Genomic DNA, 11,856 nt, shown 5'->3' with positions numbered 1-11,856 from the left:
TATATATATATATATATATATATTTAAATTCATTTATATTACATCTTTAATTTAAAATTATTAATTTTTGCATTTATATTTGGAAAGAACAATTCCAAAGTTAGCTGCGATTTTGTAAAATTCTAAATTATTTATTTGAAAATATTATAATTGTAAAATATGATTTTTTAATTTGATATAAAACATATTCTTAGCAGTTATTACATTATTCTTATTATCAAGGACTGAAAATTATAATTTAATATTATTCTTGTAATAAAATTTATTCAAGTTTTAGGATTAATGTGCACTCGTAAATGAAGCTAGTTGCGAGTGCAAATACGGTGTTATTGAGAATTTCGTAAATGTGACTAGCGATTTTTTGCGACGTATGTACGTTGAATCGGTAAGACTTATTCGTTAGCCACATATAATTACAGGAGTTCGCGCGAAAAATTAGAAAGGGCTGAAGAGAAGAAAAGCTCAGAGCTCAAATATTTGCGCCGTTGCGGAATCGCCATCGAGATTGATTTCCAAGAGAGAGATAAGCATCCGTGTCTCGTGAATCTCACAGCAGATCCTATGTTATCCGGTACACTTTTGTATGTCATGCCTCCAGGTTTGATTCGCATCGGAAAGAATGTTCCGACGCATAAACTCGAATCCACTTTCAAACAACTGGATATTCTATTGGACGGACCTCTTGTTAGGGAATTGCACTGGTTAGTCAACGAATTGTGTGTGTGTGTTTTATGTTTAGACAAAGTAGAAAAGAGGGAGAAGGAGAAAGAATGGATCGGTGTGGGAGAAAAGGAGAAATGTTCTGTTAATGTCGATGCTGTGAATTTTCTTTACTGTCTAACATATTTTGGATGTGCTATAAGTATATTATATTTTCTGTCTTATGCTAGCTTCAAAAATTCCTTGGATTTCTGAGAAATACAAGACGTTATAATTAATTTAGGCTCCTACAAACTAATATTTTTGAACAATTACACGATGTCTGCAAGTGCTGTCCTTTCACAGGAAGGTCAGTCAAAGCTGAGATTTTTCATCATTTTATTTCTTTACACCTGTAACATGATTGATATCTTTATTAATTTTTGCAGTAAATTACAAAATTTAATATTTCTATATTTTTCAAATATATATATTTTCAATTTCAACTCTGTATCACGTACAGAGAATACTTGAACATTCTTTTATTATTTTATTGGAGCTTACAATTGGATAAGAATTTTCTTTACAATTTCTGTAAATTATAACAGCCAATTCCAGGAACTTTTCGAAGCTATCATGTATTTCTATTTATCAGCATGCTTTGCATTATTTATCTCTTGTGACAAGCCCAATCACTTTTAATTCTAATGCATGTTGCTATTGTTACCCAACAAAGCACATAATAATTATTGATCTTTATAAATTATTTTATCAATTAGATGGGCTCTGGCAGATCGTGAAACGGATTCTTGATGTTTCTCATATTTCTATGAACCTTGTTAATTTTATATATATTTATATTTTTTATAATTTAATTTTATCATACATATTTATGTTTGTATCAATATTATGTCGCATTATACAGGTCTTCATCTTCATTCATGAGGTCATCTTCATTCACTGAATAAATTGGAATTCGAACAAGAGTTGAGAACTTACGACGCAATACTTAAATTTTATTTGTTGTTGCTAATAAATATACGACGAATTGTAATTTGTTTGCAAAATAGATGCATTTATGTATGTGCTACTTGGCAAAAACTAATTATTTATTGCAGTGCTTATTTTAATTTTCTACTAATATTTGAATCCTGTTATATTAAGCAATTTTTCAATCTCTCGTTTATATATTATTAATTAAAATATCGTATACGATATTTATTTATTACACCTGTTTTTTTCTTCCCTCTAGTTCTATTGAAAATAACGAAAAAGAATTAATCTTGACACCCGAGAAGGGCGCGGACACTTATGTTAACGGACAGGTAATGATAATAACGAATTAATTGTTAATAGAAAAAGATAGATATATTAAATAAAAATATTTCTGTTTCTCTTTAGATGGTAACTGGGAAAATTCTGCTCAAACATAATGATCGCTTAGTCGTTGGTGGTAATCACTATTTTAGAGTCCTAAATCCATTTGATGAATCCTGCAAGCGTTCCACAACACAAGCGATAGATTTTGAATTTGCGCATCAAGAAATTCTCCGAGTACAGGAAGAAAAGTATGTATTAAAATAATTAGAAAATTTCTAATATAAAATTTTAAGATCTAATTTTTTAAAACTGAAATGCAATTATTTGTACACAAAATTTATCGTTAGTGATAACGGTAGAAAATTTATTTACCGTTGAGGAGAATCTATTCAAAATATTTCACGTTTTTGTACTTGCTATTTATCTCATTAGTGACGCAAATAGTTTTATGTCTATTACCGGTAATCGTTAGCATAAGTACTTATATATGTAATATAATCGCGTACTTGTAATTTTTTTTATAAATATCAGAAATTATTACAAATTTATAAGTTTTTAAATACAGTAATTTTCTTTAAATAGATTAAGAGCAGAATTGGAAGAATCTAAACAGAAAGCAATAAAGGAACTCGAAAATGCCAAGCGCGAAGTGGAACAGCAACTCGGTTCGCAAAAATCAACGTACGAGCGGGAGATTGAAGTTCTTGGTTCCACTCTGAAAGAAAAAAATCAGGCACTCGAACAAATTAATCGTAGAAAAAAGGAGCTAGAATTAGAAAAGGAGTTACTTGTTAAGGAAGTAGAAGTCAATAATAAAATGAAAAAGATACGATTGAAACAAAATCACGCGAAACTATCACCATACAAATCGAATTTTCTGCAAGAACTTGAGGGTATTTTGAATGAAAAAACTGCCGATATTGAGAATGTGCTAAAGACGAAACTTAATGGGGAAACTATAACTGCCGGTGGAATCAGTCTACATGAAATGCAAATACTCGTCAAGGAAGCGACGCAGCGATGTCAAGAAGCCGGATATCTTTATGTGAGAATTTATTTTATAACAATTATATGTACGAATTGTTTAAAATTATCATAGAGCTCATCATTTTTTATGCAAAAAGTGATTAAAAAATGTACATATTTTATACATAATTTTTATTGTTGTATTTTTGCTCTAAATTTTTCTCTGAATTCTAGGAATTTGAACAACAACAAACAGTAGTGGAAAAGAATTTGCAGTCAGTGATTCGCGTTCGTGATAGAACTAATTCGATGGAAATGTTGTGGCAAGCGACGGATTTTTTGGATTGGGTTCATCGGCTAAAAAACAACGATATAGAAGATTCGATAAAGGACCTGCAGAGTAGTAAATTAAACTGGGAGTGTGACGAAAGTAGGCGTACGGAAGTATTTGAAGATTCTTTAAATAATAGTAAGATCTCGATAAATATGACCCCTGTGAAAAGACAATTGAATGAAAGTATCCATCAGTTCTCGATGGACGCGTCGATACTGGAAGCGACGATGAACGATACATCCTTAATACATGATCAACAGGAGAATGTAAATGCATGTCTCACTCAAATCGAAATCGCCGCTAAAACGTTGAAAAAGTTATGCCATCGTTATCAAAACCACGACACTAAATCGATCGTTGAATCATTGGCTAAGATGCAAGATATTGTTGAGTCTTTAAAAAATATCTTTCAAAGTAAAGATTCAAGTGAGTGCGAGGATGTGAGTGCAGATTCGATAAACAGTGCCAATAATACTGTTATTGACATGTCGAACGACATAAAGAATATCTTTTCAAATAAAGATATAAACGAACATAAAGAAAAAGATGCTATTTCGATAGACAGTATTAATAGTGACTTAACTAAATTAGCAATAGAAGTTGCTGAAAATTGCTTAAAAAATATGTCACCGAAAAGATCTAGTATGCGGAATAATGCGTTAGATACGAAAGCTGAAAATGTTCAAAAGACCGTAAGATTTTTTGATAAAACCGAACAATGAACTTGATAAAATAAACAACTGCATGAAATACTTATTATTTTTTAACAGGCTTCCAGTATTATCATTTCAAAAATATAAGAAACATATACATATGTATATATATGTAATATTAATAACACATATTACAAATTTAATTTTATGCAATATTTTATTAATTTATGTATTTTAAACAAATGAGTATCATTCAGGCTTATGTGAATTATATCAATAAATACAAAAAAAGAACCAATAAGAGCCAAACGCTGGATGTGTGTGTTGATGCAAAATTATTTATTTTAAAACAAGAAAGCTACGAGCCATAAATTAATTAAAATATGAACTAATGGTAAATAAAAACTGTCATTTATTTAAAATATAAAGTTTAATAAAAATTAAAAACGTACGTTTCGACCTTTGTTAGGTCATTATCAATGTTAAATAAGTCGCATGTTGTTAAAAAAGTAAGAAATTATGAAATTATAAGAATACAAAAAACACAAAAATTACATAGAAGAATATAAAAAATATATTAAAAAATGGATGTGTGTGCACTCTCTCTCGCATAATTGAAGTTTTATTCATTTCGGCAAAATCCTCAAGAAAACCAAAAAACGATGTAATTCGTCTGATTATAAATGTAATTTGTAAAATGGCAATTAATTCTGTTGAAAAATACATCGGTAATGTAATAAAAGTAAATCAAATAATAAAATAATAATGTAAAGAGAATCAAAATGTAATATAGTATTAATATATAGTAAAGTCAAATAATAAAATTAAAAATAATGTAAAGAGTCAGATCTTAAGGTAATAAAATAAAATTAATATAATGTAAAAATAAACATATAATACACTCCATATTTGACTCTCTTTACATTATTTTTAATTTTATTATTTGACTTTACTATATATTAATACTATATTACATTTTGATTCTCTTTACATTATTATTTTATTATTTGACTTACTTTTATTACATTACTGATGTATTTTTCGACAAAAATAATTGCCATTTTACAAATTACATTTATAATCAGACGAATTACATCGTTTTTTGGTTTTCTTGCGGATTTTGCCGAAATGAATAAAATTTCAATTATGCGCGAGAGAGTGCACATCCATTTTTTATATATTTTTTATATTTTCCTATATAATTTTTGCGTTTTTTGTATTCTTATAATTTTTTACTTTTTTAACAACATGCGACTTATTTAACATTGATAATAACCTAACAAAGGTCGAAACGTACGTTTTTAATTTTTATTAAACTTTATATTTTAAATAAATTACAGTTTTTATTTACCATTAGTTCATATTTTAACTAATTTGTGACTCGTAGCCCTGTTTCTTAGTTGTTTTAAATTTATTGAGCCTTATTACAAATTTATATTTTAATTTACGCGGGCGAGAATATTATGCAGTTTTTAGTATTCATACAATGCATAACTTTAATTTTACCTTTTCTTACATTAGACATTTTTTTGGCATTCATACTTGTGACATTTTAAAAAGATTATGTAATTTAATTAGATTGAGTGTCAATATCAGAGTCCTCATAAAATTCATCAATTCTTGTTTTAAGTTTCAACTTGTTCCTCCACATTTACAACATTTGACAAATCATAATAATCTCTCATTGTACAATTCTTTTAATAGACTTAAAAAAAAATTTAATTATGTGAAGACTATTATGCGATTAGAGTTAAGAGATGCTTATTGCCACCTTCATAAAACTAGAATTAACATTTTTAATGTGTCAAATACAATTTGTGGATTACTGCCATCTCAGGTACAGTGTGAATTTTTTAAATATTTGGATAATATCAATAATTCTTATTTTGTTGAACAAATGCGTAGAATTTTTTAAAAAATTGATTGGCTTAACAAAAAAAGGTCTTTATTATTGAAGTCGAGAATTAAGCCTATTACCTATTTTAGCTCAGTTTCAAATATTTCTAATGACACATCTAACAAAAATCAAATTACGACTTCTGTTTGTTTACTTAATAATTCTGACACAGTAAAAATTCATATTAATCCATTTTACAGAATCACTTCATGACACACCACAGAATAAATGGTTTTTGAACTTGAGTGACATTGACGTTCCCCTTAAGGTACAGTTTTTATTACAGCTAGGTGAAAAATTTGGTCTTCCTATTAATAGTTACAATAAGGAAAAAACTATTATTGAATTTATTAAATATTTAGAGAATAATATAAATGGTCGTCCAAATAATATTATTAATTATGTTAGAACTAATTCCTTTCCCATCCTTAATAGGCTCCATAACAATTTTCCTTCTCTAAACTTTATTGACAAGAATATTTTAGAATGGTTATACTTATCAAAGAAATTTATTAACGACCATCCAAACATTCTCATTACTAATGCCGACAAAGGGAATGTCACTGTTGTTCTAAATAAAGACTTACATATCAAAGATGGAGGAGATTCTATCAGACACTAACCACCTATGAAATTGTTGATATAGATCCAACTAAAAAATTGTATAAAGAATAATAAATAAAAAATAAAAATTCATAGATGCTTCGAATAAAATATAACTTATAAAATATATTAAAATATATAACAATAAATACAAAAAAGGAAGCCAATAAAAGCCAAACGCTGAATGTTGATGCGAAATTATTTATTCTATAACAATATAATATTAAAATATTTAATAGGATAAGTGAACGTTTTCGACCTATGACCGGCGTACACAACGCATCTCAGATATCATTTATACACATCAGATCTATTAAATTTGGAAGCTTTATGAACAACATGCATAATTATGATTTTGAGATAAAACGTACACATCATTTGATACAGAACATCTTTCACAAGATTTGCATAACTTATGAGACCTCTACGCGTATTACTAATTGTAAATATTGCTTAGACGATATCGATGTATAAGTTTGATTTTTAAAACCAAGAAATTTTATGAAAGGGGGCGAGTGAGAGTGCTACGTTGTTGTTGGTAAGCAATCAATTAAAAATGGATCCCTCAAAATCCTTTATTATTCATCAATACAATTAGTACGTTTCGACTCTGTTTTGAGTCCTCCTCAGCTAATACAATTAACATTCTCTTTTTTGGATTTTGCAAGTAGTCACAACGAATTGCAAGATTTGATGCTACCACATCTTGCAAATCTCAAAAAAGGCGTCAAAATTGAAAAAATGGATCGATTGTATCATATTGGAAATATATTGCCACTATTCTTTGATTACATGATGTATATAATATTCTTATTGTTAAGAAGACTAAGGAGTATGCTTACATATTCGTTTCAGTACTTAGACCCGATGTATAAGTTTAATTTTTGTACTTTTTAATGTATTACTGAGGAGGACCCTATCCGTGGGTCGAAACGTTCACTTATCGTATTAAATACTTTAATTGTATTGTTATAGAATAAATAATTTCGCATCAACACATTCAGCGTTTGGCTTTTATTGGCTTTCTTTTTTTGTATTTATTGTTATATATTTTAATATATTTTATAAGTTACATTTTATTTGGACAAGCATCTATGAATTTTTATTTTTTATTTGATTATTGTTCTTTATATAATTTTTTAATTTAGCCTGTATCAAATAAGATCTTATTTTATATAACTGAACTAATATAAAAAGTTTAGTTAAAATTACTAAATTACCAAGACATGAGGAAAATATGTTCACAAGCTGTTATTTTTAAAATTTGTTAGGTGAAAGTAGAATTAGTAACTTGTAAATTACAATTTTACTTTGAGTGACTTGTAAGAAAATAGTGTTTGTAACTTTAGAATATTACATTACTAATTGTATACTATATATATAAACTAAGAGTTATAATAATATATTTTAATACTGTAATGTTTGCTGATGAAAAAAAGAAAGTTTTAATACTTATATTTAATTTTAAGAAATTTGGTTCAATATATTTAAAATGTATAGTTAATTTTTCACAGAAATAAATATTAAAATTCTGTGCTTATAAGACTATATTTAAAACGAACTGCGAATATTTTATAAAATCATATTTTATGTGCCATTATGTAACAATAAATATTTATAAGTCAATCATAATAGAAATTATATATATGTTGTATTTCTGGCGAGCAGATGGATCACAATTCGGTTAATGGTATATCAATCAAAATAATCTTCAATATCAATATCAGGATTTAACAAATCTTCACCATACATACTTAAATCTAACTGATTAAGTATCAAATTTTCACACATCTCTTCCAAATCCGTTTCCCCAATGAGCACTGCACCCTGCATTTTACCATCCTGTAAGATAATTTTAACATACTCCTGATTCTTTGTGATTCGCAAAAGTATCTCGTAATTTTTTCCCAATGTTTGTCCGTTATATAAGCCGAGTAAAACAACTTTGTAGGAGAAAAATTTGGTTACATGAGTGAAAAGTTCGAAGCAGAAGTCTTGCAAGAATTCTTCGTTTCGTAAATTCGATACCATTGATTTTGCAGCATAACGGCCCATCTGATGAGCCTGCGTCCACAGTCTCATTTGAAACCAATGTTTCGCTTTCGGCCAACCAGCAGTACACACGTCTCCGGCAGCGTATATATTATTTTTTGAAGTTTCCAGCTTCCAATCTACTAACAATCCTGAATCTTCCCCTCTTTCAAGATCTTCTAACCCGCATATGTTGGAATTTGAAATAACACCTGTTGCTGAGATAATAAGATCGCACCCAATAATTTTACCGTTTGTTAGTTGCGCATAAATTGGCCACTCTTCCGTGGAATCGAACTGTTTTTGTTCATCGAAAGTGAGTAATTTTGATATCTCACACTCGTACTCAACTTGGACATTTGTAGGCGTAAAATGTGTACCACTTATATCAAAGCTATTGTGCCAATCTGGCCCAAGAGCAGCTCCATTTTTAACTGGAATGGAACTATCCGACACAACATATCTCATTCTTTTAGTTAGCAAATCTTTATTAAGATTTTCTGACATATCAGATTTAGAAGAAATCTTGTCTAAAAAGAATTCTGCAGCTCCAGGATCGACAAAGGTTGCAGAAATGTGTTTGTCTTTGATTACCCAGATCATCTCGACGCCTTTAACTTCATGCACTATTTCGGTAGCAATTCCTCCATTGCCAACAATTATGACTCTCCTCGCATCTCTAAGTTTGTGAGAAAATTGTAATACGGATTCTGTATCACGGATACCTATGACGAAATTATTGTTTTCGGCTATTAATTTAGGTTTAGCGCCAGTACAAAGACACAATATCTTGAAATTTATGACTTTTCCACTGCTGATTTCTATCAGCTTTTTGATCGTGTCAATTTTAACTGCAGTATCATGAATAACTCGTAACGTTTTATATTTTTCGCTCAAGACTGTTGCGCTCTTTTCTTCTACGTCGAAATGCATTAATGTTCTGCCTAATGGGACTATATTTGTCACAGCTTTTACCAGGGGACTAGCGGTAATTAAAATTATGCTTTCTTCCGGAGCGAGGAAGTTCAATCCTTCAGCGCAAGATACTCCAGCTATACCGCCGCCTATTATGACAAATGTAGACTCTATCTTTTCCATATTTTCCTTAGATTCATTCATATTTAAAGGAAATACAGATGTCGTAATATGACGATATAAATAATTAAAGATTAATTGTTTGATGATTTCCACTCTGAATAATCATATTGCCTTATGGGAAGATCGAATGTAATAGTCCCGTAATCCTTGGCCCTGGCTAATGCAACTAGGAGTTGTTTATGTCTCTTTTGGCAAATATTTGTTTTCCTGTAAAAATATTTAAATTCATAAGATTTGTATGAAGAAATGTAAGTACTAATATAACAGAACTGTAAAGAGAAATGTTGATAAGAATGAGAGGAACACAAAGCCTTCTATAATACATAACATATAATGTATAAAAAAAAATGAACGAATCAAGTCCATTTCCTTTCTTACTATGAAATAAAAAACTGATTTTCTTATGCTTTATACATTATGCGTTATGTAAAGGTTTATGCTTTGATCTTAAATGCTTACGAGTAACTCAAGACGCTTCCGTTATGTTCGTTGATAAATTGTTCAAGCAGCTTGACGTTTTTATGATCAATTACGAGATATTCGTCCCTACATATGGGACATGGGCTTCCTGTCGAAATGTGACCACCTCTCTAATTAATTACATGACATTATTAAAAGCATTATATTATCCTATTTTAATATGAGATAGAAAAATCTCTATACATACTATACAAGTTTTTCGAGTTTTCCTAGGTGGAAATTGTCCTTTATGATTTCTTCTATATATTTTCCATACTGGATCATTTCCATAAGTCTGTTTGTAAGCTAGATTTTGGAATAATTTCCAATTACATGATAAAAAATGATTGTAAAATAAATCTTATAAATTAGATTGTATTAAAGCTTATGAACAATTTATTACCATCGCTATTCATATACTTGATACTAGTCTCTACTGATATAACTGGTCTAGATGCAACTTTGGGAGTTTCTTCAGTTGCATTTGCTTCCTCAGAACGTGTAAGTGAAAATGTGATGGTTCTCGTTGGATCAAGCTGCAAGGAATTTATATCTATAAAGGCGACTTTGATCGAACTTTGAATAACTTAAGTGGTGATTAATTCATCGAGCAAATATCTGTACTAATTTATCAATATAGACAGAATAATTAAATTTTATTTGATACATAAAGAAATAATTAAATTAGGGATAGCGAATTGTGTAATTAAAGATCTTGCAGTGAGCTATTCTGCCGATCGAATTAACTACTGATTTAGTTAATCGGTGATATTTCAACTATATAATGAAGTTGCTTTAAACAAACTTCTTAATTATATAATTCAATCATTATACCAGATTTAATTATTTTGTTAAACAATAGGAAATTACTTTATGTTGACAAAATAATGTAGATATTACTCGATAAGTTAATCGCCGACTAAGTTAATCAGAGTTCGGTCAAAATCAAATATCCTTGAAGAATATAATAATTATACAAATTGTTGGAAAAAAACTCACTTTATGAGTTAAACTTGTCCGTATCAATGCTCCTGCTCGATGTAGTGTGTTTAGAATCGACATACTCGAGGCAATAACTATGATAATAAAGTATATAATTAGTGAACAATTACGTGTAAGTACTCCGTAGTGTGACGTGCACGTGTTATGCAGTGTTAAGCGGGGAGCACAGACTTTTGCATAACGCATAAACCATATACATAAAGAATTTGATTGGTCCATTGACTCATGCATAAGAAAATGGGCCAATGAAATTCCTTATGCACATGCTTTATGCGTTATGCAAAAGTCTGTGCTCCCCGCTTTATATGTTGATTCTACAATAGGCTCATTCAGCAGAAAAGAGCGCTACGAGAGCGCTCGCTGTTATTGGTGTATTCTTCTAGATCATCCAATCAGAATTTTAAATCTGGAAGAATATACCAATAACAGCGAGCGCTCTCGTAGCGCTCTTTTCTGCTGAATGCGCCCAATGGTTGAGCTCAGCAGACTCTACAGTTTACAACTGTTTTATGATTCTTCGCTGAGATAGGACTATTCCTTTAGATTTAAAGTATAATCCAATCCATGATCCAATCAGTGAGACGAATCATAAACGGTTGCAAAACTGTTGAGTCTACTGAACGCAGTCATTGGGTCAGAGAGAGAGAGAGAGAGAGAGAGAGAGTGAGTGAGTCAAATGCATGCAATTCGCATATGCGTGCATTCAAACCTGGTTTAGGGCCATCACACGTACAAAAATTTTAGTAGCAATCGTAAGGTCTTAAGCAAATCGACCAATCACAATCAAGATTACGATCTTACATTTTAATACGCTAACCTGTGATTGGCCGATTTGCTTACGGCCTTAAGGTACT

At 29.8% G+C, this 11,856-nt stretch overlaps 3 protein-coding genes across 3 annotated transcripts in view; 1 reads left to right on the top strand and 2 right to left on the bottom strand.

Moving 5' to 3' along the window:
* Positions 1-3,991, top strand: part of neb (kinesin family member nebbish) — a 19,317-nt gene extending 15,326 nt beyond the window's left edge. Inside the window, exons 8-12 of the mRNA XM_018544741.1 lie at positions 420-701; positions 1,892-1,964; positions 2,041-2,207; positions 2,542-3,004; positions 3,160-3,991. Of these exons, the coding sequence (XP_018400243.1) occupies positions 420-701; positions 1,892-1,964; positions 2,041-2,207; positions 2,542-3,004; positions 3,160-3,981 (1,807 nt within the window). The 3' untranslated portion in view covers positions 3,982-3,991. The remainder of the gene's footprint in view (positions 1-419; positions 702-1,891; positions 1,965-2,040; positions 2,208-2,541; positions 3,005-3,159) is intronic.
* Positions 3,992-8,017: 4,026 nt separating this feature from the next.
* Positions 8,018-9,601, bottom strand: Pyroxd1 (pyridine nucleotide-disulfide oxidoreductase domain 1). Its single transcript, XM_018544752.1, has one exon. The coding sequence runs from the start codon at positions 9,560-9,562 to the stop codon at positions 8,108-8,110; it is 1,455 nt and encodes a 484-aa protein (XP_018400254.1). The 5' UTR covers positions 9,563-9,601; the 3' UTR covers positions 8,018-8,107.
* Positions 9,602-9,608: 7 nt separating this feature from the next.
* On the bottom strand, positions 9,609-11,113 carry mRpS18B (mitochondrial ribosomal protein S18B). The gene is made up of 5 exons (XM_018544753.1): positions 11,000-11,113; positions 10,404-10,536; positions 10,209-10,306; positions 10,001-10,131; positions 9,609-9,748 (listed from the first exon to the last, which is right to left on the bottom strand). The coding sequence occupies exons 1-5, from the start codon at positions 11,060-11,062 to the stop codon at positions 9,613-9,615; spliced, it is 561 nt and encodes a 186-aa protein (XP_018400255.1). The 5' UTR covers positions 11,063-11,113; the 3' UTR covers positions 9,609-9,612.
* Positions 11,114-11,856: the final 743 nt, after the last annotated feature.

The sequence above is a fragment of the Cyphomyrmex costatus genome, unplaced genomic scaffold (assembly GCF_001594065.2).
Source record: "Cyphomyrmex costatus isolate MS0001 unplaced genomic scaffold, Ccosl1.0 scaffold467, whole genome shotgun sequence".
NCBI lineage: Eukaryota > Metazoa > Arthropoda > Insecta > Hymenoptera > Formicidae > Cyphomyrmex > Cyphomyrmex costatus.
The sequence above is the reverse complement of the archived record's forward strand: the minus strand, read 5'-3'. Positions and strand labels throughout refer to the sequence as shown.

Excerpts from the sequence above, each read along its gene's own strand:
- mRpS18B (XM_018544753.1), bottom strand. The coding sequence starts at position 11,062 with ATGTCGATTCTAAACACACTACATCGAGCAGGAGCATTGATACGGACA. Across the intron at positions 10,537-10,999 it reads GGACAAGTTTAACTCATAAA|CTTGATCCAACGAGAACCAT; the intron begins GTGAGTTTTTTT and ends AATTCCTTGCAG. Across the intron at positions 10,132-10,208 it reads AAACTCGAAAAACTTGTATA|AGAGGTGGTCACATTTCGAC; the intron begins GTATGTATAGAG and ends GTAATTAATTAG.
- Pyroxd1 (XM_018544752.1), bottom strand. The coding sequence starts at position 9,562 with ATGAATGAATCTAAGGAAAATATGGAAAAGATAGAGTCTACATTTGTC.